The 18,324-nt window shown below is 40.4% G+C and overlaps 1 protein-coding gene across 1 annotated transcript in view; it reads right to left on the minus strand.

Moving 5' to 3' along the window:
* The window catches only part of LOC117485788 (collagen alpha-1(XVIII) chain-like), a 51,220-nt gene that overhangs the window by 6,556 nt on the left and 26,340 nt on the right, over positions 1-18,324 (minus strand). The window contains 24 exon segments of the mRNA XM_034134489.1: positions 650-721; positions 895-948; positions 1,105-1,140; positions 1,310-1,387; positions 1,482-1,541; positions 2,699-2,734; positions 2,902-2,934; positions 3,047-3,136; positions 3,414-3,449; positions 5,200-5,298; positions 5,979-6,005; positions 6,686-6,757; positions 9,656-9,787; positions 10,480-10,524; positions 12,190-12,249; positions 12,365-12,487; positions 12,688-12,738; positions 12,841-12,909; positions 12,997-13,059; positions 13,224-13,250; positions 13,468-13,674; positions 13,862-13,888; positions 14,944-15,080; positions 15,932-15,994. Coding sequence (XP_033990380.1) covers positions 650-721; positions 895-948; positions 1,105-1,140; positions 1,310-1,387; positions 1,482-1,541; positions 2,699-2,734; positions 2,902-2,934; positions 3,047-3,136; positions 3,414-3,449; positions 5,200-5,298; positions 5,979-6,005; positions 6,686-6,757; positions 9,656-9,787; positions 10,480-10,524; positions 12,190-12,249; positions 12,365-12,487; positions 12,688-12,738; positions 12,841-12,909; positions 12,997-13,059; positions 13,224-13,250; positions 13,468-13,674; positions 13,862-13,888; positions 14,944-15,080; positions 15,932-15,994 — 1,697 coding nt within the window.

Below are 18,324 nucleotides of genomic sequence, written 5' to 3' on the forward strand. Positions count from 1 at the left end.
GCAGTGACCAGGCTCAAATGCAGAGAAGATCCCTGGGTCAGTTGTGAAATTAAAGAATATTTGGGTTTTTGAAACCCAATACTTTTTATTGTTACAAAGCATACTTGAAAAATATCTCTTGTTAACACAAAAGCTTGCTAGCTCATCTGTTTCTGATGCTTCATTTAATGCAAGATTGCAGCTAAACATATATTACTCAATATGTTTAGCTGATTAGATATATCACCTTTACATTTTTTGGAAAGAAGGCCAGTCACATCCATGCTGCATCCTAACTCAAATTGCTCTCTTTTGGTTCTATTATCAAAAGTTGAGTTCCTGCTACTTTTTTTAGAACCACCTTGGGTAGATATTGCACTACGGCAGACAAAACTAAGCCATACAATGTGTACACTATGTCATTAAGATGACCATGTGCAGATGTTTCTCTGGTTGCCAATACAAAGGATTGAGCAAGGGTCAAATTGAAGATGACTGATTTAATGGCTGGGGTGGAAAACAGAATAGAGAAAAGGACCAAATGTGAGTCTTTTGCCTTCATTACACCCTTGCATAGCTCGAGTAAAGTAAACGAGTTGATGTTAAACTGTATGTTATAACCTTTGTCACTTTGCTCATCAAAGACATTGGTGATATTTTTAACACTTACTGGGTAGCCATAGCCAGAACCTCCTGATGTATCTCCTTTCTCTCCTTTGTACCCGTTCACACCAGGACGACCCTGAGGGGAGAGAGTCAACGATTAGTGCTGCCATACACTTGGACACAAACCGGATTCAGATGTAACTATAGCCGTATACAAAAGGTCAGTCAAATGTATTTAATACTTAGTACAAACACAGAATGCTATAACATATAATATATCAACTAAGGACACCAAGGTTCGGTACTTACAGGTCTTCCAGGCATTCCAAATTCACCCTTTATTCCAGAAGGACCATACGGGCCCTACGACAAAAACATCAAGAAATGAAAGACAATGTGAGATGACTGGAGAACAAATGGAAAAGCCAGGTCGTCATTCTTAAAAAGAATGAGTTCTCAGTTAACTTATAAAGGTAAAAAATATATATATATTTAGCATATAAATGCTGAAACACTTACAGTGAGTCCAACGGGTCCAGGTAGTCCACTGTCTCCCTACAGGCATGGTAAAGGAACCAGATTAGTTTCAAAAGTAAATGTACCACCTTCATTTAGGCAACACATTTAGACATTAGGTAGAGACATCATATACTATAGAGGGGAAATTCTTATGTGTTTATGTTATGTGATAAACCCGACCTACAGTAAACTTAGTGAGACTCACTTTCTGCCCCGATAGACCATCCAGATGCAACAGACTTCCATCAGGTCCAATCACTAAGCCTGGTTCACCTTTCTCACCCTGAACACAGAGCAGCAGCAACAATGACAGCACTACCTCAATAACGACCAGTTGCTCAATTAATAGTTGAACAAAAAAAGAATGAAGACTCTACCTTCACTCCATAGCCTGAAACACCCGGTTCTCCTCTGTCACCCCTTGGCCCAATAGGACCCTGTATGATAAAGACAATACAAATATCTCAATTGACCATGGGTCAGGGTAACAGTCAGTTGGCAGCAAACAGTCTTCGATGACACAGATCAATTCAAGATTTTCCATTAGCCATTTCCATTCTGTCTCCACTGTGCAGATTAGAAATTGCTGAGTCGACCATTGTTTAAAGTGCTGATATTAGTGGATGAGATGTTGTGGCCTTCTATGAGTAGAGGCATGGCCAATCTGCTAGCTGTATTGCTGAGAAGCATAAATGATTGCTAAGTTTCGTTGATGCCCAATGTTACTGTTAAATTATTATGGGAATTGAAAGAAGTAGTTAAATTCACCTCGGTAAGAAAAACAATGAAGTACAGACAATTCAACAGAGACCGGATTTATATGATTAACGATTTACATTGAGGAGATTTATCCATGGTCAACATTGGAATAAAAGGGTCACCAACCCCACCAATATCAGAAAACAGAATTAAAATATTTTATGAAAGAAAAAGACCAAAACTAACAATGAATGTATCCTACCAGTAATAGCTGTCTGTAGCTAAAGCCTGATATATATTCCTCTGAGACCCAGATTGATTAACTCTTAGCTTTTCTAAAAACTACAGTGCCCTATGGAAAATACTTTGACAATCACATTTTAAGTCTCTCTTAGTTATTATTAACACTTGATAGTTTGGTTCATTTGGTTAATCCTAAATGTCTTTGAAGAAGTAGCGTCATTTTCTCATTGACTTCTACACAATCAAACCTCTTTTGGAAAATGGTGGAGTCTCCCCCTGCTGGATATTTTAAAGAATGGAGGTTTAAAGCACTTCCACAAAACCAGAAGTTACCGCTTGGGAATAACAAAAACTTTGGCGGACAAGTATATCTATCTCTTGTAATAGCAGATTTAAAGTAGAGGTTTCTATGGCATTTAGTTATATTTCCTAAAGATTCACTTTTATTAAGACCATTTCTTTCAAGTTCTTTAGTGAATGGTTTTGAGTGTTGCAGACTGGGTAGGGAAGTTAAAAGTGAACATTCTCTTGGTTTTAGTATTTCATGGAATACACATGTGGATTAAGGTTCAAAATAAAGAGGCAACAGAAAAAACTTTTATGATGGGAATAAGAGAATGGTACATTAATAATATAACAAATGGAGACTTACAGGGAATCCAGCTTGACCAGGTAAACCATGTTCTCCCTGTACAGGAACATATAAGACATAATTACATGGCCTGTCATCCGTGGTACGTTTTTTAAAGATGACAAAATGAGTAGAAAGCCTCATGTGAATACAAAACTGTAGCTGTGTTAAATAAGATGAGGTTGTACCTGTATCAGTATTAATATTTATATTTAAATACATACCGTCCGCCCAACATCACCAGCCACACCGCCGGCCTGTAGTGACACAGAGAGAGAAAGAAGAAGTTAGGATGAACACCATCACTGATCTAGACTGCGGTTAGCTGTGTGTCAGCGTAGTGTGTGTGCTTTTGGGTGTGTTCCTTACATTGCCATCAGTCTGGTAGATGATTTGTCCCGGGGGTCCAGGTGGGCCGGGGGGGCCAGTGAGTCCGGATCCATCCCGACCTGGCTCACCCTAAAACCACAACACCACACGCAGCAAAAAGATGAATTACTCTGTTACTTAATTAAATGCTTAATGTGACATAACTTTAATTTTTATAATGAAGATAAAGAATACAAGTTTCTTCACAAACTAACAATTATTTTTCTTTATTCTTCTCATTCTTAGGAGACTTTAAAGGTGTGAGAGATCCAAAGAACTATAACAAACTCTCTGACTGCAAAGAATCATACAGGAGTGAGATGTGTGTTTGAGTAAAGTCAACATATTGTATTTAAATGATATTCACCCTGTCTCCTTTGTCACCACCGTCACCCTTTGGTCCCTAAAATAAAGAGGAATGCGACAAAAGATATGTTAAAGCACTTTCCAACAATACATCTGCTTCATTATACAGAAGAGAAACAACCATCTCATTTACATAAATAATAAATGCACTGCCTCTATCATATTAAAACGTGTAGAAACATGATGACCCGTTAAATGAAATGATACATTTAGGAAATGCATAGAAACTTGGCTACGACACACGTTTGAACAGATTGGATATGCAACATTCTGCCTGGTAAAACGCGCTGAAATATATTAGGTATATTGACAAAATAACCCATACTCAAAGGTCTTAGTCCCAATTCCAATCTGGCCAAGACCTCCCCCTCAGCATGCAGCTCATTGTTTACGGCTTGTTTTATAAGTAGCCCGTTTACAAGCCTTTTAATAGCTAATAGAAAGCTAAATCGTCTGTCGATTGGCTTTTTTTAAATCGCATGCAACCAAAGCCTGCTCAAACATGAACGATGAATACTACAAACTGAAAACCAGAACCGCTCCGATACCAAAATCTTGTCCGGTTGCAACAGTTCCTATTACTGCTGGATATGTCAGAGGATTGAGCTTACTCCATGACAACTCAACAACTTTAAGATGAAGACCATGACATGCAATAGGAAGGTCTTGAAAAACCAAGTAAAAGGTCTTTGTTTAACTTTTATTTCCAAGATCAAGAATGAGCGTCATGCTTCAATTGGAAATGTCTTCTTAAAGATCCCAGTATCATAGTTGTTAGGGAATCATTTGCTTAGGTATTCAACCTTCGACACAGTTCATCATTTTCTCCTCTCACTGTCTCTTTTCTCACGGCATAGGTCTACGGCCTTGGGTATTGCTGCTATCTCTCTTAAGGAGGAGCAGCTTGGGCGCATTGTTGTTGCCAGTCTATGACAGCACAAGCCGCCATGAGGTAGTTTACTGTTCAGGAACGTAGGTTCCCTGGCGCACATTCTTTTCTATGGACGAGAGCTCTAGTTAGATTCAGGGTCCATATTGCTTTAGTCTCGCTGATGAAGAATGTTGATTATTACACTCTGAACTAGTTAAAACCTCGAGCTGCAGAAAGAGTTCTTCAGAATTGGTTTGGCAACCGCTGTGTCAACTCGTGACACACCACCTGTCTTGTCAATTCTCCGGCCGTAACTCCAAATAAACCACCAGTGTTTGCCATCAAAGCTCCAGCTCTCCTCGTGCCTCTTTGAGTCCTGACTCTCCATTGCTACAGAAGTTTCCCCCACAATAGTGTCTTTAAACACTTATTGCCTGACACTGATAAGCTGTCTGATGTATTGTGCACCCCTGCTGTTAAACTCTTCCAAAAACATTATGGCCAGACAGGAAGTGCAAAAAAGACAATCCTTTTTCCTCAAACAGTCCAATTGCTTGAAACAGAGGTTGTGTAAGGGGTTGGCATTTTCTTTACTACTACTACTGCGTCCTATCACAGTTTGAATGACCTCAGGCTGAATTCTTCACAGTTTTTCCTTAAAAAACGAAACAATTTTCTAACCCATTGATACAAAATACTTGATGAAATTACCTATTTTGCCACGGGGTGTATTGTCCCCAGACATTTCAGAATGCTAAATATGTGTGCCTCTTCGCTTGTTATGTAGCAAACCTTGCAACAAAGTCATAAACGTATACACCCAAAATCAGAATAAATAATACATTCAACTCAGTGTTAACACCATGACATCTTATCCAACTGCTGCATTCTTCTTTGTCTCCTCGATGTGTTTTACCTGAGGTCCGGGGAAGCCGTCCAGCCCGGGCTGTCCGTCTTTTCCGAGGGACCCTTCACTGCCCTTCTGACCGGCGATACCAGGCAGCCCAGATTTACCCTGCAGAGGTAACAGAGATACAGCAGTGAACACAAATAATTAATTGAAATATAGTTACCAGAATTACTACCTGTGATATGTTTGCTTATACTAATTCAACTACAAATCAACACCTTACTCTGCAGCTCTTCACAGCTTCATGCTAACGTGCTAACCCGGGTCGCATTGCTTCAAATGTGTCTTCTGCCCTTTTTGTTTTCATACTATCTTTTCAATTAAACATTCCACTGGTTATATGCATTTCCAGCTCTGTTTGTGTGATTTATTTTCCTCCCTCCTCCGACAGGGCAATGACCTCATTCTGCCCTCGGGAATCAATAAAGCTGCAGCTTATTTTTCTCAAATCCCAATGTTTTCTAAAACAAACGCGTGAAATGACAGCAGAGGAGAGTAGCAAGGATAAGGCCGCCGCAAATAACCAAAGCTGAATGATGTTAAATAAACTCATTAAGACGCCTGAGGGTGTGCTGGGGCCGAACACTCTATCACCTTGGAGACCTCGGTTCAGTCCCAGGTAACCGTACCTCAGGCTTGTTTGTGTGTCTTTGCTTAGTTCAAATACTTAAAACAAAACCCCTTTTTAATCAAATAGTTTGCTTTAAAAGTAGAAAAAAAATGTGTGAGTTGGAGAAGGGGACAGAAGTAGGAGCATGATTAAAAGAATGACTTGAGTTACTTACAGGAAGTCCAGGCAAGCCAGAAGAACCCTAAAAAAAACAAATAATAGCCTTTGTTATGTTCAAGCTTGTTTGTAGCATCCTCATGTAATTCATTACCATAACAAAATAAATGGACCACTTCCAGTCCACAACAGAATTGTAAATTGTAGACCTGTACAAAATACCTGGAATGCTGTTTTTATTAAACAATAATACTTTGTTATCAGATTATTTATAGATTGTATGGCAGCTGGACCAAATTGCCTATATGATAAAACAGAACAAATGAAAAGATTTAAAAGTTTTTGAGTTAACCTGTTTTTGTTCATGCCACCATGGGCACTTTGTTCGTCAGTTAGTCATGCAGCTTTTGTTACAGTAACAACACTATCACTTAGTGCTGTTATTTTAACTAGCTTAAGATGCTCATGTCAGCAGCTTTCCAAGCAAGACAAACTGCACTTAGGTAAAATTCAGATGAAATGTAAACATTAAAAGTGTAAGCTTTAAAATCCATAGTACAACCACAAGACACAATTTATTTTACCAAACATTCCTTCAATGGGTTTCTGGAGTATGATACATTCTGTCCTACAAAACTACTCTATGACTTTAAAGCTGCTGTTCAGATTTGTAAAGATAGAATGACTATGATTTGTAGTTCTTTATTTAGACTCTGTATTGTGAAGAATTCCAGCCATCATTTTTCTTTAATACGCAGTACTGACCTGTCTTCCTTCAGGTCCTCTGGCACCAGGAAGTCCGTTGCTGAAACCTCCACCAGAGGCCTCCATGTCATCCTACAAACACCAACAAAGACTTCATTACAATCGGTAAAACCAGTATTCTCTTCTTTCGTTTATTTATTTTAAGATCAAATGCTGTTGTGCATGAGATGATTAACCTTAACCTGTTAAGCCCTGAGCCTGTTTTTCAGGTCTCAGGCTCGAAAATGACATTCCCAGAACAAATGACCATATCTTCCCTTCTAAAAGGGTTAAATGAATAATTTTTTTTCTCAAAGTAATGATAAACCTGTGAGTTGGATGTAGAAAAGTCAAAATCAATATAGATGTTTTTTATTTTAAAGAAAATTCAGAGTTTACATAGTAAAAAACTGTAAATTATAGTGTCCGTCCAAAAATTCTTTTTTACTTATAGTGAAAACCACCCTTGGATGATGGGTTAGTAGACTAAAAGCTTTAGGAATCCAAAGTAAAACATATAATAAGTACCCTGTATCAAGATTGATGCAAAACAAGTGACATTTTACCTTTTTAGAGAGATTTAGCAAAAAGAAACCACTTCTGGGGTCATTTGGGTGGATTTTCCATATCTCTGGCCCCCCTTGCTCGATTTTGATGGTTGACACCTCTTTCTGACCGTTAGAGCCAATAGAATTGAAGGGGGAGTCCCCCACACACACGTTGTGAAGAGAAAAGGTGGGGGCTTCGCGCATGTCATTTTCAATCAGAGTGAACCTATCTCTAGCTTTGACATCTGGAAACGGAAAAGCAGTTTTAATGCTTATGGATTATCAGAAATCATTTCAAAGGGACACAGACACATTAGATTAACCTATGGATTAACTTCAGCAGCGTTTTTATCGTTTTAATGCCATTGAAGACCACTTTGGAGAGACTACAGAGCCAAGGTAAAAATGTTAGCATTTTTAGCTACCTAGCGTCACCTGTTTTGATGTCCGTTTTTGCTTATAACGTCGCAAATACGTATAATTCAGTGGTAATGTCGGTGTCAATAGATTCTGTGTCACCTCACGATGTGAATCGATGTGTTGGATGTGGTGAAAAGATAAATAATAAGGTTTTGTGAGTGATTTTCGGTGCAGTAAGGTGTTAGCATTTTTCACTCGTTGCTAATTCAGAGGCTCAGTGTTAGCATTGTGGGTTTTCTTTTAAAAAAAAAAAAAAAAAGATCAGTTAGATGAGTTTCTTCCCGTTACATGGATATAAAACATTCATAGTTTTATTAAATGAACATGCCCTCAGACACCGTTTCCTGCAAGATGTTGCGGCAGTGCCCCGGTACCGGGGTCTCTCGGGCTTAACAGGTTAAAGGTCACCTATCATGCTATTTCTAGGCAATAGCATAGGTCTCAGATATATACAAATATATAAAAAACATGTCTATGAAGTGTTTTGCTCAAAATACCAAACAGATCACCCATTCTAGCCATGCCTCATATCACTCCGTTTCAGCCCTGTTACTAAAGTGCTGATTCTTTTTTTTTAAACAGAGGGGGCGGAGCTTATGCCTGCTCATGCAGGACCCGGCAGATACTGTCTAAACACTGCGGTGATGAAACGCCATATCATGTTCAAAACCACATCAAGGATTATTTCTGAAACAGTATGGAGCTCAAATGCTTTTTCTCTTGCAGGTTTACCACAAGGTGAGTTCCTTTTTATTTCCTGCTTCTTACACTTACTCTCTCCAGTACAGGTTAGCTCTGAGTGTTAGCGATGCTTGCTAATGGAAACAAAGACCATATTAAGTCCAAAACACGTCAGGCATTGATTCTGATAGCGACGTTTCTGATAGGGCCGTGGGTCAACCATCCGATATGACGTGATTTACGTCATATCGGATGGCAAATCTGGATCAGCTCCGTTGTACCCCCGTTTTTAGAGATTTGCGCACGGAGGAAAAGAGAGAGGGTTTTATTTTCTGACACTTTGTGAGTTCCCTGACACACAGGCGACACATATTTATGTATAAAAGACATCAAAAAGCGCATTTTGCATGATAGGTCCGCTTTAAAGATATAGTACATACAATTTGAGCACAACAGCTTTTCAATAGGCAGCATTTTGTATTATCATTGAACATCTTTAATATTACCATTCATTTTACCCTGGTTAAAGGTAGGGTAGGTAAGAATGGAGAAACCAGCTCGAGTGCGCTAGAATTTGAAAATACACTACCGGAAAAAATCTGCCCCTTCCTTCAGACTTCCTTACAGAGCCCCTCCTCCAACACACGAACGCGCACATGACCAATGAGGGCACGAGATAAGAATCAGAATCAGAATACCAGGAGGGGAAATGTGCGTAGTTACAGCAGGAAAAAGAGCCACAGACAGCTTAATGTTACATATGTTAAATATGTGACATGCATTAAAAAAAGTACTAAGTTATGATATAATAAAAAATATAATAAAAAATAAAAAGTTACATAATTAAAAAAAAATACACATCCTGTAACAGTTCTTAGGATTTAGCAGCCAGGTATATATTACACAGTTATTAACGACATCTATATATATTGCACATCTAGCACATATTGCACATAGGTGGTTGGTATTTAACAGCAGCAAGTTACACGAGATAAGTTTGTGCACAGATGGAAGGCTGACAGGCAGGTAGGCCATCCAGTTATTTTAGCCGGGCCGGCTCAAATGATTGGTCGTGCTTTTTACAGCGTTACGGCTTCCACAGATGAATTTTTTTTAATGTATTTATTGTCAAAGTATTTAATGTATTCACTGCTATCGGGATGTTAAGAGCATTCCATGGAATATAACAAAAAGTGTTTCTGAAATAAATTACATACCCCACCTTTAACTGTCATAGAGAACCACTTAACACAGACTAAATGTAGCGTTTCATTTTTGATCCTTTAATGTGAGATCAAGTCAACCCTTTTAAAAATCTTCAAGATACCAATGTAGAACTTACAAATCCGACGCGGTAGCTGGATCCAGGGGGCCCGGGAGGCCCCGGCTTTCCGACTGGTCCGAGGGGTCCGGGCAGACCAGCCAGTCCGGTCTGTCCTAGAACACCCGGTACCCCTGGGTCTCCTCCAGACCCCTGTAGGGTGGCATGACAGGAAAAATAAATACAAGTGCATCAAACCATGGTAAGGTAATGTTTTTTTTTATTGTCAGGAATTTAATGCACAAAACTGCTAAAACCTTCATGCAGCATTTAGTATTTGTAAGTGTGGTTTAATAGCACGTAGACTAAGATAATGTAGCTGCACAAAAACTCATGCTCATTGTTCTGGTTCCCAATTCAGGCGTCACCAAATGTTAAACCAAACCATAACCAGCACTCGGATTAAACTTCAAGTCAAGTCTGCAGCTGACAATATTTGAGAAACATTTGCATATTGTTAGAAGACACAAATCCTCTTTGATGGCTGACGTGCTGGAGCACAGTTACCTGCAGAGAGGAAGACTTAGGAAAGTAGGAGGAGGATAAATAGTGGGGCAGCAGATTTGTGAGAAAAGAAAAGTCGGAGCTTGGCTGGAGGAATGAAAAGGATGAGAAGAGCTTTAGAAATAGTTCAAAGATGATACATCAGTCTCGTTTCCAAAAAGCACACCACCAACTCACTGCACACTTATCTAAAGTCTGTGATCCTTTTTCTCTGTACTACGTCACCTCTATTAATGCTTACAAAGACCCATTGCATTTAGTTGTGTTTTGGACTGCAGATGTAAATGTACGGGCAGCTAGTTAAAGAAAGTTCAAACTTAAAGAAAATCACAAGTCCTCACCTTCTGTCCAATTGCTCCTGGGAGACCCAGCTCGCCTGCATCACCCTAGTGTAGGGAAGAATAGACATATGTTAATACAAACTTCAGTTCAAGTAAATCCTACATTTGCATTTTTGTTTGCTTTTTTTGTAAGGAAATATAATATTTTCTCAAAATAGGATAAAAGTGTTCATGGCAATATTTGTGGAAACAGCATCTCAGCTTAAAGCCTGTGGGTGAGCCAGATGTCTAAGAGCCAGCGTTTAACAACACGTGTTTAGGCACAGATTACACCACACATCACAGCGCTAAAAGCAAGTCGCCAAAACCATTGTTTTTCTGTGGTACGGCTCACATGGCATAGGGTGTTCTAGATGTGCATAAAAGTTCAAATCACACATGGCTTGCACACACAGCCCTGCTTCACATGTTTTTGAAGTGGTTCATCTTAGTGTGATCGGGGCCCTTTAAAGTCTACACACTTCAATACAAGCCATATCAGCTTTTCTTTAAGCTTTTTGCTGTGTAATATCATAACATTTTTAGAATTTGAAAGGTGTGATAAGCCGCGTTCACACCGGAGTACTTTTCACCGTACTTTTCGCGTTTAGTTCCGTTAGTACCCCTTATGTCGCGTTCACACCAAAAAGAGCACTTAATCTCGGGAACTTTTACCCCCATTTTTAGTGCCTGCTGAGAGATGGTACTTTCCTGGGGGAAAAAAGTGCCCCAGTTCTGATTGGCTGGGCGAATTGCAAACCACGCCCCGTACAACTCTGAAATGTTTTGTAGAGCCGCCATTTTATTATCCTGGCATTAGCATTATTAGTATTAGCATTCGCCCAGCGCACAAACGCAGAGAGACTAACTAAAACATGGGAGCGGTGGAGATGAGGAGGTGTCGGCGTTCTGGCGATTTACTCGGAAGGCTTCAGTAGAAGCTGCTGGGAGTCCCAGCAGCTTCTACTGAAGCCAGTCCCCAACTCCGGGGACTTCCGGCCGGGGACTTCGGGTGGCAGTATACGCCGTGAAGTTGTTTGCGGCCTGCCAGTAAACCCAAAGCAGAAGAAGAAGAAGTGACGTCAGCGGCTCATTTGCGTAATCTTCCCTCAGGGAATTTATTCCGGTGTGAACGTGATCTGTACTAAGTGCCCTGGGGTAATAAGTGCCGGGCCACTAAGTGCCGGCACTAAATACGGCAAAGTACTTGGTGTGAACGCGCCTATTGCGGTGAAGTCGATGCTAGTTAGCCTAGCTAGCACTAATTCCCACTGAACATATTCTTTCTGCTGTGTCACTGACGGCTTTCTTCTGATCACACAATCGAACACTGGAGGATCTAGTTAGCATTAACTTGATCTCTTTTAGGGTCCAGTTGTGATGAAGGCAAAAGACCACTCTGTCAAAACTCAGTGCAGGTAGTCCTGTCACTTCCTATATTACTAAGTGATTCACATAACCCAAATCAAAACATTAAGTAAAATAGAGCTTGCTCAAATCATAGATCATGTCATGTCTAATGGCCTGTGAACTATATTAGTACTCGTCCATAGATACTGCACCAAGTATCAATGCTGTCAACAATACCAAGGATATGCACAGGAAAACTATATTTAATCCAGTAAGATTTCAATGCATCTAATGTTCACACTATTAAGATGCATATAGGGGTGCTAACAATTACATTTAGTTATTCCTATTAGAAGAAACAATTATTCCCAAAGTCATTACCTTTTCTCCTTTGGGACCAGACGCTCCTGGGCTGTCAGTCCCTGGAATACCAGGCAGGCCCTAGAGAGATTTGGTTTGGGTGTAAAGGAGTTGTTGATTAGGTTAGAGTCTACAGTCATTTAGAGCATTATTTGGATTATTAATGGTGTTTGGAAACAAAGAAATTGACACCTACAGGTTGACCAGCCGCACCGTCCTTTCCTGGGGGTCCGAAAGCCCCAGAACTCGATACTGTGCCTGTTGTAGAGGGACCAGGAGCCCCTGGGGGACCAGGGGGACCTTGTAGGCCAGGCAGTCCCTACATCATCAAAAGAATGATTTATTTTGCAGTCCATGATGTGTTTGCAGAGCTAAGATCTCTAGCTACGTTTTTCTCTTCTGTAATTGGTTTGACAGTAATCGTCATTTACAGATGCTGGTTACAGTCTTGCAGCAACAATGATAATATCCTTCTTTACAAAGTTAATTTCAGTGTAGAGAGGTTCTCATTTGACTCACCCGAACAGATTCCAGATCAGGGAACCCTGAGCCTTCCATGTCCACAAAGGTCTGCAATACATAAACTGATGTCAGTTTCATTCAACAAATCTCTGCTGATACAACATCTGTCTGACCATGATGAGCATGTGACCGAGATCAAGCGGAACTCACAGATCTGATTCCTGGACCGGGAAGTCCTGGTGGACCCCTGGGGCCGGGCTGACCATCTCCACGGTCTCCCTGCATGCACGACAGACATTATTGTAATAAACATAGCAATAATATTTGTAATATTCGTTATTGTTTTTATGTAAATGACCGTTTTACCTTGTCTCCTTTAAGTCCAGAATCACCCGGGGTTCCTGGGAAGCCAGGGGGTCCCTCAAGGCCCTGTGTCGAGATACATAATGTTAGGGCACTCATGGTGTGACAACAAGGGAAAAAGTAAGTGTATGGATCTATTTTAATGATCCATCAGCACATAACCTTTGACAGATAAGAGGTAAAGTAATCAATAGTGTTTTTGGTATTGTGCAGGAGAAAAAAATACGTACGGTTTTTCCATCCTCACCAGGATCACCCTGTGACAAAGAAAACATGATTACACATCCTCTCAGACACATTGTCTTTTTTTATATTTAAAATGGACATCAATATTCACCCATATGTCACATACATTAACATGTTTTAACATATTTAAAACTGAGGTGGTAACTTTAATTGTTATACATTTTCTGGCATGCTTGAAAACTTGTGATTTGTGTTTTAATGTAAACAGTTTAACTGTAGTCTACTCACTGGCTCTCCATCAGTCCCCGATGGTCCCTCTGGGCCTGATGTGCCTGGGGGTCCAGCTGGTCCTCGGGGTCCGGGGGCTCTGGAAGCCACTGAGCCGTCACCGCCGACTGTAACCTCAGTTGCGGCCCCTGGCGGGCCGATGGGGCCGACGGGGCCAGCAGGGCCCGGCTCTCCCTTCTTTCCGATGTAGCCGAAGCCGGCGCTGCCCTGGAGGAAACGAAGCATCGGAGACATTATTTGACAGTGATGACTAATCAATTCAACACCTCTGAATTCCCATACTGTAAGGTGGTATCAGGGTTCCTTTTGTGAGGGACTGTGCTGCATCACAATAAACCTGTAGCTTTGTAGCTCGGTGACTGAAATCAAAAATACAACATGTAGATGATCTCACCTTGAATCCCTTCTCCCCCAATTCTCCCTGAAAGGAGAAAGAAGAGACAGCAGTCTTCATTAGCTGTCTAGTTTCACTTAAAGCACTATCATCCACTGACATATATATACTGACACATTCACTGGTAGAGAGCTTGAACACATCACACACTGTGCACACTTCCATTAGTAAGGGTGGGACCAGTGGGATTTCATTCTGTCTGTATGTGTGTCACTTTACAGTACCTTCATTTAACAATACATATACTTTGCTTACTGTTTTACAATCTGCTGACACCTCTGTGTTGATACTCATTACTTCTAACTATGCATATTTATTTACTGAATTTATATTCAGTTCATTAATTAGCAATATTGTCGACCACAAATTAATAATACTTTATTTTATTTATAATTTTGGCATTTATTTATACCTGCGCCATAGTATGATTTAGATTCTTGTTTTGCGTGATTATTATATTTGAACACATGAAGTCATTTTGGGAGCTTTTCCTAGCAGCCACTGCTGCTCTGTCATGGTTGTGCAGATGACAATAAATCACTTTTTTGGGGAAATAATATATTAAGAACAAAATATTTTTTTGTAGAAACAACCCTTCATACTAAAACCTTTATTCTAATCATAACGGAAATATAACTTCTGTTGGTCAATAGAAACAAGTCAGATACATACCATGTATGTAGTACCTGCTACTTAAAGCTTTTATTTTGTGTAAGTTTTCTCTTTGTGTATCCCCAGCTGAATCTGTGTGTGTCAAATCAATGATGTGTTGACTTTAGAGAACTGTCCCATTGTATGACAGTGGGCCCTGGAAATACTGCCTGTCCGTATACATAACCAAGAATACAGTGTATAGAAATATGATCAAATAGATGAAATACAAATTGTATAAGAAAGCAATATAAATAGATTCCTTGACCGTAGGACTATTAGCTCATCCTCTGGGATGCGTCAGCCCCTCTCAGACCCCTGCTGTTACTAACCCTGCCCCCCACCCTCTGCGACCTTCACAAGGACAAACTCAAAAGGAAATCTTGCATCATCGGTGCATCCCCCCCCTCTCACTGCATGTAGGTCCGAACCTTTTCTCCACGGCTTCCCCCCCGTGATCCGGAGCCAGAGCTGGAGGTGGTCTCTCCCTTCGGCCCGATCGGACCCCTGTCTCCTTTCAGGCCTGTGTCCCCCTGGCTGCCCTTCTCTCCTTTAGTCCTGGCCGGCCCTGAAAACAACAAGTTATTAGAGCCCTCGTGACACGAGCTTTCAGAACTGATTCATGTTTCCAACGATAAACAGGACCCAGAAGAAGAAGAGGAAACAGGAAGAGAAAATGACTTGTTGCTTGATGGAGTGAGAATCCCCTGTGAGTGTGTGGCCCTGTGAAGGTTCTGAGGAGGATACACCTTCACACACCTGCATGCACCACCTTCCCCATATTTATATTCTAGTGTGACCTTACACTCTTCCTGTTTCGAGTAGATTCTATATACAACGCAACCATCCCCTTCAGTTGTGTGAAAAATATTTCCGACAGCGCTGACATGCACAGAAACACGATGCTTCCAGGGTTCCAGTTCAGGGAGTTTTGCTATGGAAAAAAGGATGCCATGCCTCGAAACTGATACATAAGCATGAAGTACTCACTGAAAAATTAACACCTCATATCCTAGCATTAGCATCCTAGGCTAATATGCAATTATGTTCCAATCCTTGTTATTCTTAAGGAATAAATATCTATGTGAAGCTGAACCAAAATCAGTTCCCCTAACCCTTTGTACCTTCTCCCCTTCTCTCCCTCAAACGCACTCTTCTATTTCCTCTTTGTGCATATATTTACAGAGGATTACAGCATGAACGGCCCAATGTTCCATTCCCCTGGCTTATTTAGGAAGATACACGCCACCCTTCATGAGTTCAGAAGCAGAAAGCATTGGGATTCATGCATGCTGCCGTGCTTTCAAGTCCATGTGAGGTCCTGCATGAGGAGCACACATGAGGCAGCAGAGCCTCAGAGCAGAGAATAAAAACACGTAAAACACGGACGATTTTTACTCCCCCCCCCTCTCGACCCACCTGAGGACCCTGGCAGCCCGGGTCTGTTCTCCACAGAGACTGAACTGTAGCGTGAGTCACTCGCTGAACACAACGTAGAACACAGTGTTAAATACAGTCTCTAGATTGACAGCATTGTATAGATCAGGGGTGTCCAAACTACGGCCCGACCCGACCATTTTGAATCAGCCCTAAGCAAATTAAAAAAGTATAATGAAATATGGCCCGCAAATTAAACATCTGCTATTGTACTTCTTAAATATATATATGTTCAAATATAAAACACAGTATTCATGTATTAATAAGCCCAATTTTCAAATAAATTCGGTCAATTCAAGTTGGAAACATTTTCTAACAAATCTTAGTTGATAAGAAAAAAGCCCAATAACACATTTACATAACAACCTTGAAATAATACTCTTCATATGTCTTCTTATTATAAGCAATCTGAGCCTCCTGTTTCAAGGAATGATCTGCTAAAAAAATAAATGAAAGCTCTGTGTTTTTTCAGCAATAGGCGCTTTCACACCAAGTACTTTGCCGTACTTAGTCCATGAGAACTTAGTTCATCAGAACTCTTTAGTTCTGATGAACTAAGTACAGATCGCGTTCACACCGGAATAAGTCCCTAGGGAAGGATTAGGCAAATGAAGCCGCTGACGTCACTTCTTCTTCTTCTTCTGCTTTGGGTTTACTGGCAGGCCGCAAACAACTTCACGGCGTATACTGCCACCCGGAGTCCCCGGCCGGAAGTCCCCGGAGTTGGGGACTGGCTTCAGTAGAAGCAGCTGGGACTCCCAGCAGCTTCTACTGAAGCCTTCCGAGTAAATCCCTCATCTCCACCGCACCCATGTTTTATTTTGTGTTGCTATAAGTTAGTCTCTCTGCGTTTGTGCGCTGGGCTAATGCTAATGCTAATAATGCTAATGCAAGCAAATAAAATGGCGGCTTCACAAAACTTTTTGGGAGTTTGACGGGGCGTGGTTTGCAATCCGCCCAGCCAATCAGAAATGGGAACCTTTTTCTCCCACGAAAGTACCTGCTCTCTAGCAGGGACTGAAAAGGGGGTGAAAAGGTTCTCATGAACTCATTCTAGTTCCGGATTTTTTTTGGTGTGAACGCAAATTTTCAGAACTATATCGGAACTATACTGGGAAAAGTACTCAACCATCATTTACCTAAATTTGATAGATTTTTCTGACTTGTAACTTATGAGGCAATATACCTCTCCTCTAGTGAGTGGCCCAGCCCTTAGAATATCTTTCTGTGTGTGGCCCTCGGTGAAAAAAGTTAGGACACGCCTGGTAACATGGCTGAGGTAAGCAATTTTAATTTTGTAACATTCAGTTATGGTATTTATTTATTTACTTGAGTCTATACTATTCCTGTAGATTAAGCTAGAGACTAGACTTTCAAAGCTTCTAAAACTAACCTCAAACTAAGTTGGCACAAACTCAACAAGAGCAATGGTGCTTCACTTTAGTTGGGAACAAGATGTCTCTGCTTTGTGTTTCCCCTCGCTATATTTTGGTATAGAATTGTCCCGAACATAGCAAAATAAAATCCAGGCAGAGGCATTGTGCCTTTAAGTAAAAATCCAATTGAGTAAATACGTTTTTTATTTTTTTACTCATTCCAAGTATGCTTCTATCCAATGTGAAATCAACTCTCACAATAACTCGACAAGACGCTGTGTGTTTGCCATTCAAATTATGCAAACAAATGATGTTAGCACAGAGTAAAGTATGTCAGACATTTTTTCACCTTTCTTTTCATAATGAAAGTCAGATTGTTTGATGTCTCTGCACTTTTCCTCTGTCATCAACTGATCAATACGCTGTTCCTTTTGTCAGCTATTAAACTTTAGTACTGTGCCAAATGTCTATTAGGTACTATCTTGATCATCATCTGTTTTATTTTTATCTTAACTTTGGCCAACAATATTGCATTTAAAATGATATTTTCATTGTGTTTAATGACGTCAGTGCAGCCTTTTATTCATGGAGAAAAAGGATGATGACGAACATCTTAGTCATAGTTTTCATAAATGAGGAGTGCACTAAGAACCTGCATTTTACTTGGCATTAGTGTTGACACCACTAGATGGTGCCAAAGTGTTGGATCACAAAGCAAAAAAAGGAAATCTGTTTCACGATATCTGTAGGCCAATCACTTATTCAGATAGGGATACATCATTTGTGAGGGTTATAAATATTATTTATATAAACATATGTAGACTTCAAGTAAAGACAGCAGCAGTAACATCATATATATTTGAATGTAATTCACAGAGAAAGCTAAAACTAAACTGACACTCCAGTGACTGTTGCAATATTCCTCATGTCCACTAGATGGAGACATCAGAGCACATTTTCAGCAAGCTCTGGCTGGCTCAGTTAAGCAAGTTGGAGGAA

This window comes from Trematomus bernacchii, unplaced genomic scaffold (genome assembly GCF_902827165.1).
Source record: "Trematomus bernacchii unplaced genomic scaffold, fTreBer1.1, whole genome shotgun sequence".
NCBI lineage: Eukaryota > Metazoa > Chordata > Actinopteri > Perciformes > Nototheniidae > Trematomus > Trematomus bernacchii.